The following is a 22,489-nucleotide window of genomic DNA, read 5'->3' on the forward strand; positions in this document are numbered from 1 at the left end:
CATTATATTACTTATCCTGTACTGATCCTGAGTTATATCCTGTATTATTCTCCAGAGCTGTACTCACTATTCTGCTGGTGGGGTCATTGTGTCCATACATTACATTACTTATCCTGTACTGATCCTGAGTTATATCCTGTATTATACTCCAGAGCTGTACTCACTATTCTGCTGGTGAGGTCACTATGTACATACATTACATTACTTATCCTGTACTGATCCTGAGTTATTTCCTATATAATACTCCAGAGCTGTACTCACTATTCTGCTGTTGAGGTCACTGTGTACATACATTACATTACTTATCCTGTACTGATCCTGAGTTATATCCTGTATTATACTCCAGAGCTGTACTCACTATTCTGCTGGTGAGGTCACTGTGTACATACATTACATTACTTATCCTGTACTGATCCTGAGTTATATCCTGTATTATACTCCAGAGCTGTACTCACTATTCTGCTGGTGAGGTCACTGTGTACATACATTACATTACTTATCCTGTACTGATCCTGAGTTATTTCCTGAATTATACTCCAGTGCTGTACTCACTATTCTGCTGGTGGAGTCACAATTCTACTCACTATTCTGCTGGTGGAGTCACCCTGTACTAATCACTGAATGTCTGCTCTTTATTTCCTTTCTTTAAGATTCAACCAAGAAACTTAAGGATGTCTTGGAAGAGTTTCATGGTAATGGAGTCTTGGCGAAATATAACCCGGATGCGGTAATTTGTCTATTTTTTTTTTATAATTGTTCTGTAATTGTGGAAGTCTGTGATGGCACTTTTGTTGGGGTAGCATGGAGTGATATTCTTAGTACCCAGATAGCTGGAGTCCAGATTGTCATGCAGTACCCAGATAGCTGGAGTCCAGATAGTCTTGCATTACCCAGATAGCTGGAGTCCAGATGGTCATGCAGTACCCAGATAGCTGGAGTCCAGATAGTCATGCAGTACCTAGATAGCTGGAGTCCAGATAGTCATGCAATACCCAGATAGCTGGAGTCCAGATGGTCTTGCAGTACCCAGATAGCTGGAGTCCAGATAGTCATGCAGTACCTAGATAGCTGGAGTCCAGATGGTCTTGCAGTACCCAGATAGCTGGAATCCAGATAGTCATGCAGTACCCAGATAGCTGGAGTGCAGATTGTCATGCAGTACCCAGATAGCTGGAGTCCAGATGGTCATGCAGTACCCAGATAGCTGGAGTCCAGATAGTCATGCAGTACCTAGATAGCTGGAGTCCAGATAGTCATGCAATACCCAGATAGCTGGAGTCCAGATGGTCTTGCAGTACCCAGATAGCTGGAGTCCAGATAGTCATGCAGTACCTAGATAGCTGGAGTCCAGATGGTCTTGCAGTACCCAGATAGCTGGAATCCAGATAGTCATGCAGTACCCAGATAGCTGGAGTGCAGATTGTCATGCAGTACCCAGATAGCTGGAGTCCAGACTGTCATGCAGTACCCAGATAGCTGGAGTACAGATGGTCATGCAGTACCCAGATAGCTGGAGTCCAGATTGTCATGCAGTACCCAGATAGCTGGAGTCCAGATTGTCATGCAGTACCCAGATAGCTGGAGTCCAGACTGTCATGCAGTACCCAGATAGCTGGAGTCCAGATTGTCATGCAGTACCCAGATAGCTGGAGTCCAGATGGTCATGCAGTACCCAGATAGCTGGAGTCCAGATGGTCATGCAGTACCCAGATAGCTGGAGTCCAGATTGTCATGCAGTACCCAGATAGCTGGAGTCCAGATTGTCATGCAGTACCCAGATAGCTGGAGTCCAGATTGTCATGCATTACCCAGATAGCTGGAGTCCAGATTGTCATGCAGTACCCAGATAGCTGGAGTCCAGATAGTCATGCAGTACCCAGATAGCTGGAGTCCAGATTGTCATGCAGTACCCAGATAGCTGGAGTCCAGATAGTCATGCAGTACCCAGATAGCTGGAGTCCAGATTGTCATGCAGTACCCAGATAGCTGGAGTCCAGATAGTCATGCAGTACCCAGATAGCTGGAGTCCAGATTGTCATGCAGTACCCAGATAGCTGGAGTCCAGATGGTCATGCAGTACCCAGATAGCTGGAGTCCAGATTGTCATGCAGTACCCAGATAGCTGGAGTCCAGACTGTCATGCAGTACCCAGATAGCTGGAGTCCAGATAGTCATGCAGTACCTAGGTAAATCGCTCTGACCTCCACTATTGGGACACCACTAACCTTTGAACGTCTTCTCCCTATCATTGTGTTGTGTTTTCTTCTATACCAAGTATCACAGTAGAATCCCAACATAAAGAAATAATCTTACTGAAAAGAACTTTGTGTTTTGTGCTGAACAGATGTATTTGTTGGCATCAAATGAGCCGCGTTCTGCCAACCAAGATACAGATACAACATAGACTGCCGTCCTGTCACTTTATGTAGGTCATGTGTTGCTGTAACCCTGTGAGTAATGATAGGGTCTTCCTTGGAAGCCTTTGAAAAAGTTTAGTTGCAGTACTACTCCTGACCACATGGTGCGCTGTTAAGACCACAAAATCCAACAGGAGCCACCGATGTGCTTCTATCTGTCCAGAGCTGTGGTGTCTCTTTGCTAAGATGAGGCCAAGGCTTCTGGAGCTATGTTGGGACCTTCTCCGGCCACAAGGTTGAGTGTTGATGCATTTTCTTAAGCATTTTTTAGAGGCATATAGAAACGAGGTGAAAGTGATTTATGTTCACACTTTTTGCTGCATTTTAGTTGCCTTTTTTCAAAAACTGCTGTAACAATGACAAGTTTGTGCCATGATTTACACAATTGCAATTTTGAAAAAATCCTAGCAAAAACAACAATGTAACATGTAAACACAACTACAATATATCCTGATCCCATAGAGATGGCACCAGCAGTATACAGATAGAGCTGGATGGGAGGGGTATAACTACTATATATCCTGATCCCATAGAGAGAGCAGCACTATACAGATAGAGCTGGGGGAGAGGTGTATAACTACTATATATCCTGATCCCATAGAGATAGCAGCACTATACAGATAGAGCTGGAGGGGAGGTGTGTAACTATGATTTAATTGTGATCCCATAGAGATAGCAGCAGCAGTATACAGATAGAGCTGTAGGGGAGGTGTATAACTACTATATATCCTGATCCCATAGAGATAGCAGCAGCAGTATACAGATAGAGCTGGAGGGGAGGTGTATAACTATTTTATATCCTGATCCCATAGAATTAGCAGCAGTATACAGATAGAGCTGGAGGGGAGGTGTATAACTTCTATATATACTGATTCCATAGAGATAGCAGCATTATACAGATACAACTGGAGGGGAAATGTATAACTAATACATATACTGAGCCCACAGAGATAGCAGCAGTACACAGATAGAGCTGTATAACTAATATATACTATGATCCCATAGCGACAGCAGCAGCAGTATACAGATAGAGCTGGAGGGGAGGTGTATAACTACTAAATATCCTGATCCCATAGAGATAGGGGTTAGGTTTATTCCGATTTTTTAACCTGTTTTGGACCAATCCCAGAGGGATAGGTGTCGGGGCCTACAGTGAGCGCTGATTAAGATGATATTGGCTGAAATTTCTTAGAATTTTTTAGGTTATTTTTTTTTTTTTTTACATGAAACATAACATAAAAGCTGCAAATCTGAGATAACAGTGAATGAGATACAAATGTAACCAGTGAATGAAGCCGCTGCCTGGAGTGGGGGTAGACGCCACATCTCATTCCGAGATTACAGTGTGACCAATCAGCTATATAAATCCTGAGCTGTGGAATTATTCAGTAGCTTCCAGGTCCCCATTGAATTGAATTATGTTTCCTCTTCCATGGTCCGGGGGCTCCACGATTTGCCTGCAAATATAGTGTCTTAATTTACAATGTTATAATGTAGTATAGAGAAGTCGCTCCATTAGATTGAAATCTAAGGACCCCTGTGCTGAGATTCTGTATAATATATAAGCCAACTACACATTAAAGGGGTATTCCAGGAACAAAAAAAATGTTAATATATCAACTGGCTCCAGAAAGTTAAACAGATTTGTAAATTACTTATATTAAAAAAATCTTAATCCTTTCAGTATTTATGAGCTGCTGAAGTTGAGTTGTTCTCTCCTGTCTATGTGCTCTCTGATGACACCTGTCTCGGGAACTGTCCAGAGTAGGAGCAAATCCCCATAGCAAACCTCTTCTACTCTTTTCTGTTCCTGAGACAAGCAGAGATGTCTGCAGAGAGCACTGTTGCCAGATAGAAAAGAACAACTCAACTTCAGCAGCTGATAATTATTGGAAGGATTAAGATTTTTTTAATAGAAGTAATTTACAAATCTGCTTAACTTTCTGGAGCCAGTTGATATATGTTTAAAAAAAAAAATGTTTTCCTGGAATACCCCTTTAACCCCTTAAGGAGGCAGGACGTAAATGTACGTCCTGGTGAGGTGGTACTTAACGCACCAGGACGTACATTTACGTCCTAAGCATAACCGCGGGCATCGGAGCGATGCCCGTGTCATGCGCGGCTGATCCTAGCTGCTGATCGCAGCCAGGGACCCGTCGGCAATGGCCGACGCCCACGATCTCGCGGGCGTCCGCCATTAACCCCTCAGGTGCCGGGATCAATACAGATCCCGGCATCTGCGGCAGTTCGCGATTTAAATGAACGATCGGATCGCCCGCAGCGCTGCTGCGGGGATCCGATCATTCATAACGCCGCACGGAGGTCCCCTCTCCTTCCTCCGTGCGGCTCCCGGCGTCTCCTGCTCTGGTCTGTGATCGAGCAGACCAGAGCAGGAGATGACCGAAAACACTGATCTGTTCTATGTCCTATACATAGAACAGATCAGTATTAGCAATCATGGTATTGCTATGAATAGTCCCCTATGGGGACTATTCAAGTGTAAAAAAAAATGTAAAAAAAATGTAAAAGTAAAAGTAAAAAAAAAGTTAAAAATCCCCTCCCCCATTAAAAAAGTAAAACGTCCGTTTTTTCCTATTTTACCCCCAAAAAGCGTAAAAAACATTTTTTATAGACATATTTGGTATCGCCGCGTGCGTAAATGTCTGAACTATTAAACTAAAATGTTAATGATCCCGTACGGTGAACGGCGTGAACGAAAAAAAATAAAAAAAAGTCAAAAATTCCTACTTTTTTTTATACATTTTATTTAAAAAAAAATTATAAAAAATGTATTAAAAGTTTTTTATATGCAAATGTGGTATCAAAAAAAAGTACAGATCATGGTGCAAAAAATGAGCCCCGATATCGCCACTTATACGGAAAAATAAAAAAGTTAGAGGTCATCAAAATAAAGGGATTATAAACGTACTAATTTGGTTAAAAAGTTTGTGATTTTTTTTAAGCGCAACAATAATATGAAAGTATATAATAATGGGTATCATTTTAATCGTATTGACCCTCAGAATAAAGAACACATGTCATTTTTACCATAAATTGTACGGCGTGAAAACAAAACCTTCCAAAATTAGCAAAATTGCGTTTTTCGTTTTAATTTCCCCACAAAAATAGTGTTTTTTGGTTGCGCCATACATTTTATGATATAATGAGTGATGTCATTACAAAGGACAACTGGTCGCGCAAAAAACAAGCCCTCATACTAGTCTGTGGATGAAAATATAAAAGAGTTATGATTTTTAGAAGGCGAGGAGGAAAAAATGAAAACGTAAAAATTTAATTGTCTGAGTCCTTAAGGCCAAAATGGGCTGAGTCCTTAAGGGGTTAAGGGGTTGTACCCTATAAAAAGTACTAAGTTAGAATGTGAGTGGCAGCATTTTTTTTTTTCTCGAACACAAAAAGTGTTCAATAATATTGTCAAAGAATAATGTCTTCTTAGTATATAAACCAGTGTTTCACAACCAGGGTGCCTCCAGCTGTTGCAAAACTACAACTCCCAGCATGCCCGGACAGCCGTAGGCTGTCCGGGCATGCTGGGAGTTGTAGTTTTGCAACAGCTGGAGGTGCCCTGGTTGGGAAACACTGTTATAAGCCCATGATTTGTAATATCATTTTAGACAGCTACACACCTCAACATTCAGGGGTGTAACTTATAACCTACAGAAAAGTACTGGGATGGAATGTGTGTGGCAGCATTTTTTATTTTTCTCTAAGACTCAGTAATGCTGTTGTAGAATAGTGCATTCTTAGTATATATATATATATATATATATATATATATATATATATATATATGCCTATGGTTTATAATACCCTTTTTGACAGCTTTATACCTTTACAGTACAACCCTTTATAACATTTAAAGGGGTCCTCCGGTGAAAAACTTTTTTTTTTTTTCTTAATCAACTGGTGCCAGAAAGTTAAATAGATTTGTAAATTACTTCTATTAAAAAATCTTAATCCTTCCTGTACTTATTAGCTGCTGAATACTGCAGCGGAAATTATTTTCTTTTTGAAACAAAGAGTTCTCTGCTGACATTATGAGCTTAGTGCTCTCTGCTGACACCTCTGACCCTTTTAGGAATGGTCCAGAACAGCATATGTTTGCTATGGGGATTTCCTTTTACTCTGGACAGTTCCTGAAATGGACAGAGATGTCAGCAGAGAGCACTGTGCTCATGATGTGTGCAGACAGCTCTGTTTTTCAAACGGAAAAGAATTTCCACTGTAGTATTCAGCAGTTAATAAGTACAGGAAGGATTAAGATTTTTTTTTAAAGAAGTAATTTACAAATCTGTTTAACTTTCTGGCACCAATTGATTAAAAAAAAAAAAAAAAGTTTTTCACCGGAGTACCCCTTTAACTTGTAATTTGTAACCGACGAAAAAAGTACTGGGATGGAATGTGTGTGGCGGCATTATTTATTGTTTTTTCAATGACAAGAAGTGCATAGTAATACGGTTATAGAATAATCTAGTCTTAGTATATACAGTGGGGCAAAAAAGTATTTAGTCAGCCACCAATTGTGCAAGTTCTCCCACTTATAAAGATGAGTGTCCTGTAATTTTTATCATAGGTTATAACCTCAACTATGAGAGACAGAATGAGAGAAAAAATCCATAAAATCACATTGTCTGATTTTTAAAGAATTTAATTGCAAATTATGGTGGAAAATAAGTATTTGGTCACCTACAAACAAGCGAGATTTCTGGCTCTCACAGACCTGTAACTTCTTTAAGAGTCTCCTCTGTCCTCCACTTGTTACCTGTATTAATGACTCCTGTTTGAACTTGTTATCAGTATAAGAGACTCCTGTCCACAACCTCAAACAGTCACACTCCAAACTCCACTATGGCCAAGACCTATGAGCTGTCGAAGGACACCAGAAACAAAATTGTAGACCTGCACCAGGCTGGGAAGACTTAATCTGCAGTAGGCAAGCAGCTTGGTGCAATTATTAGAAAATAGAAGACATACAAGACCACTGATATTCTCCCTCGATCTGGGGCTTCACGCAAGATCTCACCCCATGGTGTCAAAATGATCACAAGGACGGTGAGCAAAAATCCCATAAAAACACGGGGGGACCTAGTGAATGACCTGCAGAGAGCTGGACCAAAGTAACAAAGGCTACCATCAGTAACACACTACACCGCCAGGGACTCAAATCATGCAGTGCCAGACATGTCCCCCTGCTTAAGCCAGTACATGTCCGGGCCCCTCTGAAGTTTGCTAGAGCGCATTTGGATGATCCAGAAGAGTATCGGGAGAATGTCATATGGTCAGATAAAATAAAAGTAGAACTTTTTGGTAAAAAGCTAACTCGTAGTGTTTGGAGGAGAAAGAATGCTGAGTTGCATCCAAAGAACATCATACCTACTGTGAAGCATGGGGGTGGAAACGTGTATCGTGAGATTTTGAGTGAAAACCTCCTTTCATCAGCAAGGGCATTGAAGATGAAATGTGAAACCTCGCGCTCCCGTATGCTTTCGTATGCGCTCCCGTATGTAATTCATTTCAATGAGCCGGCCAGAGTGAAACGTTCGGTCCGGTCGTCTCATTTTTGCGCTGTATGCGCTTTTTTCCCCGGACCTAAAACTGTGGTCAACCACGGTTTTAGGTCCGGTTGTAAAAGCGCATACGGCGCAAAATTGAGACGACCGGACCGAACGTTTCACTCTGGCCGGCTCATTTAAATGAATTACATACGGGAGCGCATACGAAAGCATACGGGAGCGCGAGGTTTCAGCTCCCCCCTGCCGTATGCGCTCCCGTATGGGAGAAAACGTGATGTGAACCCAGCCTAACCAATGGAACAGTACTGGGACAGAATGTGTGTGGCGGCACTTTTTATTTTTCCGAAAGACAAGACGCGCTCAGTACTACTGGTATAGAATATTGTTTTCTTGCATTTCCTAATAGAAAATCTATTAAAGTATAGTCACATATAGTGCTCATATACTACAGCCGTATAGTACTTACTTATCTTCCCAACCAGAATGTGAAATTTTGTCGCATTAATTGCATAAAAACATGCAATTTTTCCACTTGCATCTTCCCAAGTTTTCTTCTTTTTTCTTTCTTTCTTCTTTTTTCAAGTGCTTTACTATAGGCTACTTTGCTAATGAAGGTTGCAGTGGTTGGGTATTTATCAATAGTGACAATTTTGAATATTGCGAATCGTGGCATCTTATGCAACACAGCGTCACAATTTTTTTTTTTTTTGCGCAAAGCAGGGCCAATCCCTACCACCCCTTTGCACCCCTTTGCATTCTTTTATTTACATTTTTATGCTGGGGTTGCAAAGAGTAAACCAGGATTAAAAAAAAAGCAAAAGTAAAAAAATAAATAAAAAATAAATAAATAAGACCCCACATACAGTAAGGCCATTTTCACTCTTCCGGAATCTCCATCTTTCAACGGGATTCTGCTGCGCTGTCTGGAATTCTGTTTTCCGAGTCCGAAGAAAGAAATGCATAGTCATCTATGAGACATTCCGGTGCGGTCTGAGCGCGAGCATATTATCTCCGTGCGGATATTCCGGAAGTGTGAACATAGCCTCACAGTAACAGTTTTGCTACATGTGGGGCTTTTTATTTATTTGTTTGTTTGTTTGTTTATTTATTTATTTATACCTGGTTAACCCTTTGTTTAACATAAGAATGTAAAGAATAATTTTGCTTAGTGTATGCATTTTCCTATGGGTGGTAGGGGCTGGTATTCAGTGGCGCCAAATTTATTATTGTACATCCGACACTGATAAATTTGGCATCCCTGCACCCAAGGAAAAGTTGGGTAAAAAGAAGTTCACCCACTCAATTATTGATAAATTCGCCAAATGAGTGTTGGCCTGGTCCTGGATGTCTAAGGATCTATTCACACAGCAAAATTTGCGCTTGCGTAATGCCGCCTAAAATTAAAGCCCAAAGGCTTCTATGGGAATCCGCACTCCCATTCACACTTTTGAATTTCCGCTTGCGGAATTCCGCAATTGGAAATGTTGCCGTGTGAATAGATCCTGAGGCTACGTTCACATAGTAGAATTTCTGAGCGGAATTCTGTTCTAATATTTTGCAAGAAAATTCCGCTGCAGCAGAGTCCTATTGATTCCAATGGGATTTTGCTGCACAGTGCACACGGTGGAAATTCAGCGGCAGAAATCCTATTTCCTGCGTCCGCAGAAAGAATAGTCGTATCTCTTCTTTCCGCAGGTTACGCTCGAAAATGCACTGCCGTCTATGAGACGCTGCATCTCCGAGCGGTCCTAGTGCCTTCCCGATCATTCAAATGTGTGGAATGTCCATCCGTGTTTTCCGGGTAGACAACATTCTGCACGGAATCGGCCGTGTGAACATGGCCTAAATAAGTGCCCAAGCATCTTCCCAGAGTAAGTACCCGGCCCTGGCTGTGGCGACAAATGGGAACATAGTCTTAAAGGGGTTCTCCGCTGGAAAACATTTTTTTGAAATCAACTGGTGCCAGAAAGTTAAACAGATTTGTAAATTACTTCTATTTTAAAATCATAATCCTTCCAGTACTTATAAGCTGCCGCATGCTCCACAGGAAGTTCTTTTCTCTGTGGTCAGACAGTAAGGAAATTAAAAAAGAAAAGAACTTTCTCTGTAGTATACAACAGCTGATACGTACTGAAAGGATTAAGATTTTTAAATAGAAGTAATTGGCACAATTTGTTATAACCATGTGCCAAGTGAGTCATAGTGCTGCAGCAAATATTTAAAGGGGTACTCTGCTGGAAAACATTTATTTCTAATCAACTGGTGCCAGAAAGTTAAACAGATTTGTAAATTACTTCTATTTTAAAATCTTAATCCTTCCAGTACTTATCAGCTGCCGCATGCTCCACAGGAAGTTCTTTTCTCTGTGGTCAGACAGAAAGGAAATTCAAAAAGAAAAGAACTTTCTCTGTAGTATACAACAGCTGATACGTACTGAAAGGATTAAGATTTTTAAATAGAAGTAATTGGCACAATTTTTTATAACCATGTGCCAAGTGAGTCATAGTGCTGCAGCAAATATTTAAAGGGGTACTCCGCTGGAAAACATTTATTTCTAATCAACTGGTGCCAGAAAGTTAAACAGATTTGTAAATTACTTCTATTTTAAAATCTTAATCCTTCCAGTACTTATCAGCTGCCGCATGCTCCACAGGAAGTTCTTTTCTCTGTGGTCAGACAGAAAGGAAATTCGAAAAGAAAAGAACTTTCTCTGTAGTATACAACAGCTGATACGTACTGAAAGGATTAAGATTTTTAAATAGAAGTAGTTTACAAATCTGTTTAACTTTCTGGCGCCAGTTGATTAGAATTAAATGTTTTCCAGCGGAGTACCCCTTTAAATATTTGCTGCAGCACTATGACTCACTTGGCACATGGTTATAAAAAATAGTGCCATATAGTACCCATATAGTGGAGAATAAAACCAATACCATGATGAGAGTGGAGGATGAAAGCAAGAAGGGTATATGTACATTGGGGGAGATTTATCAAAACCTGTGCAGAGGAAGAGTGGTGCAGTTGCCCATAGCAACCAATCAGATTGCTTCTTTCATTTTCCACAGGCCTCTTAGAGGCCTGTGGAAAATGAAAGAAGCGATCTGATTGGTTGCTATGGGCAACTGGACCACTCTTCCTCTGCACAGGTTTTGATAAATCTCCCTCATTGTGTCCAATGTATTGTACCGCAACACAATCTGAGAGGAACCTTCTAAACAGTTTGTCAGAACTCCGAAAAAAACAAGAACATTTACAGAGAAAAACATTTCCAGGAAGAAAGCGAGAAACCCCGGAAAGATCCCTGGAAACTGAGACTGTGAATGAGACTGTTCTAAATGATACAACAAACAAGTCACAGCAAACTGAACACATATCGTCCGGGTTGTTATAAGGCTAAGTTTCCACTTGGGTTTTTTTCTGGCAGTTTTTGGATATCTGCCACTGCAGTTTTTGAGTTTTTGAGCCAAAGTCAGAAGTGGATCCATAAGGGAGGAGAAGTACAAGTTCTTCCTTTATATGTCCTATTCCTTTTGAATACATTTCTGGCTTTGGCTCAAAAACTGCAGTGGCAGATCTCCAAAAACTGCCAGAAAAAAACCAAGTGGAAACTTAGCCTAATGTTGATTCTTTAGCGTCTTACCCATCTGTTGGTATAAGGCGCTGCCCGTTGTGCCAACCGGTGAAGTGGACATCTTATTTGCCTCACCGCCACCATCTTGTCGCTTCTGGGCCCCAGTACAAAATCTGCAACTGGGCCTTATATCTACCATGTGCCATTTATACTACTCATGTCTTCTTATGGGGCCCTGTTGCCACTCTTACCTCTGCGCCCCCTATAGTTACATTCCTGTTAAAGGGGTACTCCGGTGGAAAACTTTTCTTTTTTCTTTTAAATGAACTGGTGCCAGAAAGTTAAACAGATTTGTAAATTACTTCTATTAAACAATCTTAATCCTTTTAGTACTTTTTAGAAGCTGTATGCTACAGGGGAAATTCTTTTCTTTTTGAATTTCTTTTTTGTCTTGTCCACAGTGCTCTCTGCTGACACCTCAGTCCGTGTCAGGAACTGTCCAGAGCAGCATAGGTTTGCTATGGGGATTTTCTCCTGCTCTGGACAGTTCCTGATACGGGCATCAGGAGTCAGCAGAGAGCACTGTGGACGAGACAAAAAAGAAATTCAAAAAATAAAGATTTTTCTCTGTAGCAAACGGCTGCTAAAAAGTACTGAAAGGATTAAGATTTTTTAATAGAAGTAATTTACAAATCTGTTTAACTTTCTGGCACCTGTTCATTTAAAAATAAAAAAAGTTTTCCACCGGAGTACCCCTTTAAGCTTTCTTTAGCAACATCTTGAAGAGACAGCGTGATGCCGCCAGCTAGTGCCTAGAATAATGTGGTGACGCCAAAGTTGTGGTGTGACCACAGGGTGTGAAGGGTGTAGGTGGATGGGGCAGATGGTATAGCCCAGGGGCAAGGGTTTATTAACCCCAAATGTTCGTGACGCCAGAGTGTTTTTTCCAGTAACCACCCGAACGGCAGCACTGCAATCCCAAGGTTAGGCAGGGCAATAATAGTCCAAGACCAGGTAAGGGTAGCTTTACTGAGGTTAAAAGGTTAAAGTCTTTATAGCTAGCCCAGGATCCCAGAGAGTCGACCGGTAACACGGAAAGGGCCTTGCCGCTTGCTGGGTCTGCAGTACTTTTGGGTCAGACTTCAGTACAACCTCTCTGACTATAATTGACTTGACTTTGGTAGAGACAGCAGACATAGATGAGATGACTTACTGACAGTCTGGCTGGTGTGCAGGCTTTATGGCCTCCACGTGTACTGGACACAGGATCTGTCATGTCCTCAGCAGAAAGAGTGAGATTGTAATGGCTGCCCCTCTTCTAAAGGGGGTCTGAGCTAGAAGCCTATAGGTCAAGCTGCAGGTCAAGTGGTCAATAGTGTTGAGCGGCATAGGCCATATTCGAATTAGCGATATTTCGCGAATATATGGACGAATATTCGTCATATATTCGCTAAATTCACATATTCGTAATATGCGCGATTTATTTCCGCATATGCGAAAGTTCACGTATGCGAAAATTAGCATATGCTAAAATTTGCATATCAAAAATTCGCATATACGAAAATTCACCCGGCGGTCTCACACAGTAGTATTAGAGTCTTCTTTACACCACACAAGCTGGAAGCAGAGAGGGGTTATCACTGTGATGTGCACTGTGAAAAAAAAAAAAAACTAATATTCGTAATTATGAATATGTAGTGCTATATTCGCGAATAAAATTCGCATTGCGAATATTCGCAAGCAACACTAGTGGTCAACTGGTGCTCTCTTGGTAACATAACATCATGTGAACATAACAGGTGATACCTCCAAAGGTCCTTAAAGGTCCTTTATACTTTATATACCTAAACATAACATTATGCACTATATTTACAACAATATACATAACATTAGACTTACTAATATGGGGGAGACACTGCAGGAGGGCCCCTAGGACAATGAGGGACTCAACCTGACAGGGCCTAAGTACTGTACAGGAGTATATCCTGTACTGGGACATTACAATAAGACTGACTAAGTCTGTCAATGAGAATGTTCTGAATGATACAACAAAGAAATCACAACATACCGAACACATATCGTCCAAGTTGTTATAATGTACTGCGGGGATCCGATCATTCAGAACGCCGCACGGAGGTCCCCTCTCCTTCCTCCGTCCAGCTCCCGGCGTCTCCTGCTCTGGTCTGTGATCGAGCAGACCAGAGCAGAAGATGGCCGATAACACTGATCTGTTCTATGTCCTATACATAGAACAGATCAGTATTAGCAATCATGGTATTGCTATGAATAGTCCCCTATGGGGACTATTCAAGTGTAAAAAAAAATGTAAAAAAATGTAAAAGTAAAAAAAAAGTGAAAAATACCCTCCCCCAATAAAAAAGTAAAACGTCCGTTTTTTCCTATTTTACCCCCAAAAAGCGTAAAAAACATTTTTTATAGACATATTTGGTATCGCCGCGTGCGTAAATGTCCGAACTATTAAAATAAAATGTTAATGATCCCGTACGGTGAACGGCGTGAACGAAAAAAAAAAAAGTCCAAAATTCCTATTTTTTTTAATACATTTTATTTTAAAAAAAATTATAAAAAATGTATTAAAAGTTTTTTATATGCAAATGTGGTACAGATCACGGCGCAAAAAATGAGCCCCCATACCGCCACTCATACGGAAAAATAAAAAAGTTAGAGGTCATCAAAATAAAGGAATTATAAACGTACTAATTTGGTTAAAAAGTTTGTGATTTTTTTTAAGCGCAACAATAATATAAAAGTATACAATAATGGGTATCATTTTAATCGTATTGACCCTCAGAATAAAGAACACATGTCATTTTTACCATAAATTGTACGGCGTGAAAACAAAACCTTCCAAAATTAGCAAAATTGCGTTTTTCGTTTTAATTTCCCCACAAAAATAGTGTTTTTTGGTTGCGCCATACATTTTATGATATAATGAGTGATGTCATTACAAAGGACAACTGGTCGCGCAAAAAACAAGCCCTCATACTAGTCTGTGGATGAAAATATAAAAGAGTTATGATTTTTAGAAGGCGAGGAGGAAAAAATGAAAACGTAAAAATTTAATTGTCTGAGTCCTTAAGGCCAAAATGGGCTGAGTCCTTAAGGGGTTAAAGGGGTACTCCGGTGGAAAACTTTTTTTTTTATTTTTATTTTTTTTATCAACTGGTGCCAGAAAGTTAAACAGATTTGCAAATTACTTCTATTAAAAAATCTTAATCCTTCCAGTACTTCTTAGCTGCTGAATACTACAGAGGAAATTATTTTCTTTTTGGAACACAGAGCTCTCTGCTGTCCATTTTAGGAACTTTCCAGAGCAGCATATATTTGCTATGGGGATTTTCTCCTACTCTGGACAGTTCTTAAAATGGAGAGAGATGTCAGCAGAGAGCTCTGTGTTCCAAAAAGAAAAGAATTTCCTCTGTAGTATTCAGCAGCTAATAAGTACTGGAAGGATTAAGATTTTTTTAATAGAAGTAATTTACAAATCTGTTTGACTTTCTGGCACCAGTTGATAAAAAATAAAAAAAAGTTTTCCACCGGAGTACCCCTTTAAGCTTTCTATAGTAGTGCACATAGTAACGTCTCGAAGATGCAGGGTGGTGCCGCCAGCTGGTGCCTATAAGAAGACTGACTTACCTTACAATGTTCCTTGGTCCTTGTCCATTCGTCAGGATGTTTCCTCTTTTGCATATGGCCCGGACGGTTTCCCGACAGCCGGGTGGTGACCACGGGCCGGAGTATCGTGATGTCACGACTCCGCCCCCGTGTGATGTCACTCCCCCGCTTTGCAAGTCTATGGGAGTGAGCGTGACGGCCATCACCCGGCTGTTTGTGAGCTGGCACCGCGGCGTGCTGCTCAAACAGGTGGGTGGTGAATACAAGATTGCGGGGGTCTCCAGTGGCGGGACCCTCGTGGTGAGACATCTTATCCCCTATCCTTTGGGGTACTCCAGTGGAATTTTTTTAAATTTTTTTATTTTTTTAAATCAACTGGTGCAAGAAAGTTAAACAGATTTGTAAATGACTTCTATTAAAAATTCTTAATCCTTCCAGTACTTATGAGCAGCTGTATACTACAGAGGGAATTCTTTTCTTTTGGGATTTCTTTTCTGTCACGACCACAGTGCTCTCTGCTGACACCTCTGTCCATTTTTGGAACTGTCCAGAGCAGCATATGTTTGCTATGGGGATTTTCTCCTGCTCTGGACAGTTCCTTACATGGACAGAGGTGTCAGCAGAGAGCACTGTGGTCAGAAAGAAAAGAAATCCAAAAAGAAAAGAATTTCCTCTGTAGTATACAGCCGCAAATATGTATTAAGATTTTTTAATAGAAGTCATTTACAAAACTGTTTAACTTTCTGGCACCAGTTGATTTAAAAAATAAAAAAGTTTTCCACCGGAGTACCCCTTTTAAACTTGGTTAGAGTTGATCAATTCCGGAGCAGCGCTTTAATTGCCCTCTGTTAGAGACTACTGTGGGAACGCAAACTGGGAATTCCACACGCAAAGACCGCGTGGGGACAAAGTCTACACCCCCAGGTTAGTACTAAGCCAAATCTAAGGGGAGGTTCAGACTACGAAATTTCCGCCTGCAATTCCTCTTTGAAATTGCGGGCACAAATCGGAATTAGTGAAGCGGAATTTGTGAACGGAAAATCCGCTTGGAAATTTCCGCCTGAAGAATGGGGTTGCTCTTTCTTCAGGCGGAAATCCGCGCGGAACTATTGGAGACTGCAGTGTCCACGCTCCTAGCGCCGACTGATTCAGTCAGCGCTGGCCGCACTCGGAATCTCCAGGCAGAAATTTCCTGCCCGGAGATTCCGTAGTCGGAACCTAGCCTAAAAGTAACACATTGGGGGGAATTTATCAAGTGGTGCACACCTGATAAATAACATGGGTTGTGTGTATATCTATTACGCAATGACATGCCTCAAAGTGATCATTTAATTCAGTATTTTCCAAACAGTGTGCCTCCAGCTGTTGCAAAACTGCAACTCCCAGCGTGCCCGGACAGCCAACGGCTGTCCGGGCACGCTGGGTGTTGCAGTTTTGCAACAGCTGGAGGCACACTGTTTGGAAAAGACTGACCTTCTTTTTAATTTAAACTTTAATTAAAGGGGTATTCCAGGAAAAAACTTTTTTATATATATATCAACTGGCTTCAGAAAGTTAAACAGATTTGTAAATTACTTCTATTAAAAAATCTTAATCCTTTCAGTACTTATGAGCTTCTGAAGTTAAGGTTGTTCTTTTCTGTCTAAGTTCTCTTTGATGACACGTGTCTCGGGAACCGCCCAGTTTAGAAGCAAATCCCCATAGCAAGCCTCTTCCAAACTGGGCGTTTCCCGAGACACGTGTCATCAGAGAGCACTTAGACAGAAAAGAACAACCTTAACTTCAGAAGCTCATAAGTACTGAAAGGATTAAGATTTTTTAATAGAAGTAATTTACAAATCTTTTTAACTTTCTGGAGCCAGTTGATATATATAAAAAAGTTTTTTCCTGGAATACCCCTTTAAGGGTAAGTTCAGACGTGTGGATTTTTGCAGCGTATTTCACTGCGAATCCACCGCTGAAGGACCTCCTAACTGCTGCATTTACATGTTCCTACTCGGAGTGGCAATACGCCGCTACGAGCAGACACACTGCGATGTGCGAGACGCCGCGCACATGCGAAGTATACTCGCACATCGCGGCAGCTCTAGGCCTAGCTCATTGAGCAGGGGGAGCGGCCGTGACTCGCACATCGCAGTGTGTCTGCTCGTAGCGGCGTATTGCCACTCCGAGTAGGAACATGTAAATGCAGCAGTTAGGAGGTCCTTCAGCGGCGGATCCGCAGCGAAATACGCTGCAAAAATCCACACGTCTGAACTTACCCTTAAAGGGGTTATCCAGGAAAAACCTTTTTTTATATATATCAACTGGCTCCAGAAAGTTAATAAATTACTTCTATAAAAAAATCTTAATCCTTTCAGTACTTATGAGCTTCTGAAGTTAAGGTTGTTCTTTTCTGTCTAAGTGCTCTCTGATGACACGTGTCTCAGGAACCGCCCAGTTTAGAAGAGGTTTGCTATGGGGATTTGCTTCTAAACTGGGCGTTTCCCGAGACACGTGTCATCAGAGAGCACTTAGACAGAAAAGAACAACCTTAACTTCAGAAGCTCATAAGTACTGAAAGGATTAAGATTTTTTAATAGAAGTAATTTACAAATCTTTTTAACTTTCTGGAGCCAGTTGATATATATAAAAAAGGTTTTTCCTGGAATACCCCTTTAAGGGTAAGTTCAGACGTGTGGATTTTTGCAGCGTATTTCGCTGCGGATCCGCCGCTGAAGGACCTCCTAACTGCTGCATTTACATGTTCCTACTCGGAGTGGCAATGCGCCGCTACGAGCAGACACACTGCGATGTGCGAGACGCCGCGCACATGCGAAGTATACTCGCACATCGCGGCAGCTCTAGGCCTAGCTCATTGAGCAGGGGGAGCGGCCGTGACTCGCACATCGCAGTGTGTCTGCTCGTAGCGGCGTATTACCACTCCGAGTAGGAACATGTAAATGCAGCAGTTAGGAGGTCCTTCAGCGGTGGATCCGCAGCGAAATACGCTGCAAAAATCCACACGTCTGAACTTACCCTTAAAGGGGTTATCCAGGAAAAACCTTTTTTTATATATATCAACTGGCTCCAGAAAGTTAATAAATTACTTCTATAAAAAAATCTTAATCCTTTCAGTACTTATGAGCTTCTGAAGTTAAGGTTGTTCTTTTCTGTCTAAGTGCTCTCTGATGACACGTGTCTCAGGAACCGCCCAGTTTAGAAGAGGTTTGCTATGGGGATTTGCTTCTAAACTGGGCGTTTCCCGAGACACGTGTCATCAGAGAGCACTTAGACAGAAAAGAACAACCTTAACTTCAGAAGCTCATAAGTACTGAAAGGATTAAGATTTTTTAATAGAAGTAATTTACAAATCTGTTTAACTTTCTGGAGCCAGTTGATATATAAAAAAAAGTTTTTTTCCTGGATAACCCCTTTTAGGGCACCATACATAGGTACCAATATATATATTTATAGATATGTATATACTGTAGATATTTATATTAATTAATTAATTTATTTATTTATTTATTATTGAATTCATTAATTTAATTTAATTATTTATTTATTTATGTACTTTGTACTGATGCAGTTGTGGTTTAAAAAAAATGTATTAAATTTTTTTATTAATTATTATTATTTTTTTTTTTTTTACATTTCTCTTATTATTGTTTGTTCTTTATGCTGAAATCCTGCTTAAATAATGCATCCCCCAGGAGTTTAAGTTGTTAAGAGAAATGCAGAACATAATGCCATCTTTAAATTTTTTCTAATTATTATTTTGCATATACAGTGGGGCAAAAAAGTATTTAGTCAGCCGCCAATTGTGCAAGTTCTCCCACTTATAAAGATGAGAGGCTGTAATATCCATCATAGGTTATAACCTCAACTATGAGAGACAGAATGAGAAAAAAAAATCCATAAAATCACATTGTCTGATTTTTAAAAAATTTATTTGCAAATTATGGTGGAAAATAATAATTTGGTCACCTACAAACAAGCAAGATTTCTGGCTCTCACAGACCTGTAACTTCTTCTGTAAGAGTCTTCTCTGTCCTCCACTCGTTACCTGTATTAATGGCTCCTGTTTGAACTTGTTATCAGTATAAAAGACACCTGTCCACAGCCTCAAACAGTCACACTCCAAACTCCACTATGGCCAAGACCAAAGAGCTGTCGAAGGACACCAGAAACAAAATTGTACACCTGCACCAGGCTGGGAAGACTGAATCTGCAATAGGCAAGCAGCTCGGTGGGTGTGAAAATGATCACAAGAACGGTGAGCAAAAATCCCAGAACCCCACGGGGGGACCTAATAAATGACCTGCACAGAGCTGGGACCAAAGTAACATAGGCTACCATCAGTAACACACTACGGCACCAGGGACTCAAATCATGAAGTTCCAGACGTGTCTTCCTGCTTAAGCCAGTACATTTCCGGGCCTGTCTGAAGTTTGCTAGAGAGCATTTGAATGATCCAGAAGAGGATTGGGATAATGTCATATGGTCAGATGATACCAAAGTAGAACTTTTTGGTAAAAACTCAACTCGTCGTGTTTGGAGGAGGAGAAAGAATGCTGAGTTGTATACAAAGAACACCATACCTACTGTGAAGCATGGGGGTGGAAACATCATGCTTTGGAGCTGTTTTTCTGCCAAGGGACCAGGACAACGTATTTGTGTAAATGAAAAGAATGAATGGGGCCATGTATCATGAGATTTTGAGTTAATACCTCCTTCCGTCAGCAAGGGCATTGAAGATGAAACATGGCTGGGTCTTTTAGGATGACAATGATCCCAAACACACTGCCTGGGCAATGAAGGAGTGGCTTCGTAAGAAGCATTTCAAGGTAGCCAGTCTCCAGATCTCAACCCCATAGAAAACCTGTGTAAGTCCGTGTTGCCCAGCGACAGCCCCAAAACATCACTGCTCTAGAGGAGATCTGCAAAGAAGAATGGGCCAAAATACCAGCAACATTGTGTGAAAACCTTGTGAAGACTTACAGAAAACATTTGACCTTTGTCATTGCCAACAAAGGGGATATAACAAAGTATTGAGATGCATTTTTGTTGTTGATCAAATGCTTATTTTCCACCATAATTAGCAAATAAATTCTTTAAAAATCAGACAATGTGATTTTAAGGATTTTTTTTTCTCATTCTGTCTCTCAAAGTTGAGGTTATAACCTATGATGAAAATACTGGCCTCTCATCTTTTTAAGTGGGAGAACTTGCATAATTGGTGGCTGATTAAATACTTTTTGTCCCACTGTACATCCCTGGAAAGGTATCACAGACCCTCAGGATGAGATAACATTTTGCAGCACAGAGGAAGTAAATATCTATAGAGCCTCACTAACCCTGATGAAGCAGTTGGTATTGTGAAACATGTTGGGGAGGAGTCTTTTAAGTGTTAAAAAAAACAGTCTAGCAGTGTTTACTAATAGCATTCTGAAGATGCTTACCTATTATAATTTATTTATATATGGTTCCAGGGGACTTTACAACTGGTGGGTGAGAGCCGGATGTAATGGATAGCGAGTTCCAGTGTATGGTGGAAGCTCATGGATATGGTTGTGTGGAGATGAGGGGAGAGCTCAGGCAGAGGTTTTGAGAGGATCAGAGATTACATGAGGGGCGGTATAGGGAGGTCAGGTCAGAGATGTATGGTGGGGACAGGTTGTGGATGACTGTATGTCATGGTGAATAGTTTAAACTGAATTTATTGGGCAAAGGTGGAAGAGAGGGGGGAGGAAGAGAAAGGGGAGAGAAGTTTGTGGATTAAAGGGGGACAAACGAGGATGTTGCAGTAGTTCAAGCGGGAGATGATGAGAACATGTACCCATAATTTAGTTAAGCCAAAGTTGAGGAATGAGGAGTTAAAGGGGTACTCCGCTGCTCAGCGTTTGGATCTGTTCTGAATGCTGGAGCCTGCGCCAGGAGCTCGTGTCGTCCTAGCCCTGCCCCCTCATGATGTCAAGCCCCGCCCCCGCAATGCAAGTCTATGGGAGGGGGCGTGACATCCGTCACGCCCCCTCCCATAGACTTGCATTGAGGGGGCGGGGTGTGATATCATGAGGGGTGGAGCTATGATGTCACAAGCTCCCGACACCGGCTCCAGCGTTCAGAACAGTTTGTTCCAAATGCTGAGCAGCGGAGTACCCCTTTAAGAAAATCTGCTATTCTGTCTCTGGGTCCTAGTGCCTGCTGTCTTTTTCTGCAAAAGAAATTGAATCCATGGTTCCCACAATGGTATTTTCAGGAACAGTAAGGAAATGTAGTGGTATTTAGTGTACAGGAAAAGATTAGGGACAGCCAACTAGGGTCAGTCCTTGTATTTGTTCATCTTGTTCATTATTCCTCCTGACTACCATCGATTATTTGTGTCATCATCCACAAATGAGCTGCTATTTTTCATCTTGTTAGCTGTTAGTATTGATATGGATGTATAATGTTTTTTTTTTTCATTTTTTTGTGATCGCTTGTTACACAGATGAACTGTAAGTCCTGGGGGTATCTGAGTACTACGAGCTATAATTAGCACCAAGGAATGGTGACTGCCATAATTGATACCTAATCCTGCCATCTAGTGACCAGGCAGCATCATTACAGCCATATAGCTCCACGTCTCTTCAGTAAAGTGCAGTCGTGTCGTTTTTATATATCTGGATTGAGTCGTCCTCAGTGAACTAGGGAAATAATAAGAGTGAACTTGGTGGAGACCTGTACAATGTGAATGAAGAAATCTCATTAAATAAATGTTCCCTCTCTGCTGATCTACAGGGAAGAATGTTCTATCGCTTATGTGTTAGAGCAGATGATGACATTGGATGAAGTGTAATGAGATAGAGATCTGAATACAATAGTACGGAGAGGAATAAGACCAACGCTGTCTCTCTAGTGCCACCTACAGTCAATGGCCATCATTGGAACATCATTAAAGGGGTACTCCGGTGAAAACCTTTTTTCTTTTAAATCAACTGGTGGCAGAAAGTTAAACATATTTGTAAATTACTTCTATTAAAAAATCTTAATCCTTCCTGTACTTATTAGCTGCTGACTACTACAGAGGAAATTCTTTTCTTTTTGGAATGCTCTCTGATGACATCACGAGCACAGTTCTCTCTGCTGACGTTATTATAATAATAATAACACTTTATTTATTGTTGTCCTTAGTGGGATTTGAACCCAAGTCCCCAGCGCTGCAAGGCAGCAGTGCTAACCACTGAGCCACCATGCTGCCCTTAGCATACATCTGCTATGCACGGTTGCTAAAACGGACAGAGATGTCAGCAGAGAGCACTGTGCTCGTGATGTCATCAGTGTTCCAAAAAGAAAAGAATTTCCTCTGTAGCATT

General features: G+C 41.0%; 1 protein-coding gene across 1 annotated transcript in view; it reads left to right on the forward strand.

Moving 5' to 3' along the window:
- The window catches only part of DGKB (diacylglycerol kinase beta), a 579,157-nt gene that overhangs the window by 115,924 nt on the left and 440,744 nt on the right, over nt 1–22,489 (forward strand). Inside the window, exon 3 of the mRNA XM_056518908.1 lies at nt 651–727. Within this exon, the coding sequence (XP_056374883.1) occupies nt 651–727 (77 nt within the window). The remainder of the gene's footprint in view (nt 1–650; nt 728–22,489) is intronic.

The sequence above is a fragment of the Hyla sarda genome, chromosome 5 (assembly GCF_029499605.1).
Source record: "Hyla sarda isolate aHylSar1 chromosome 5, aHylSar1.hap1, whole genome shotgun sequence".
NCBI lineage: Eukaryota > Metazoa > Chordata > Amphibia > Anura > Hylidae > Hyla > Hyla sarda.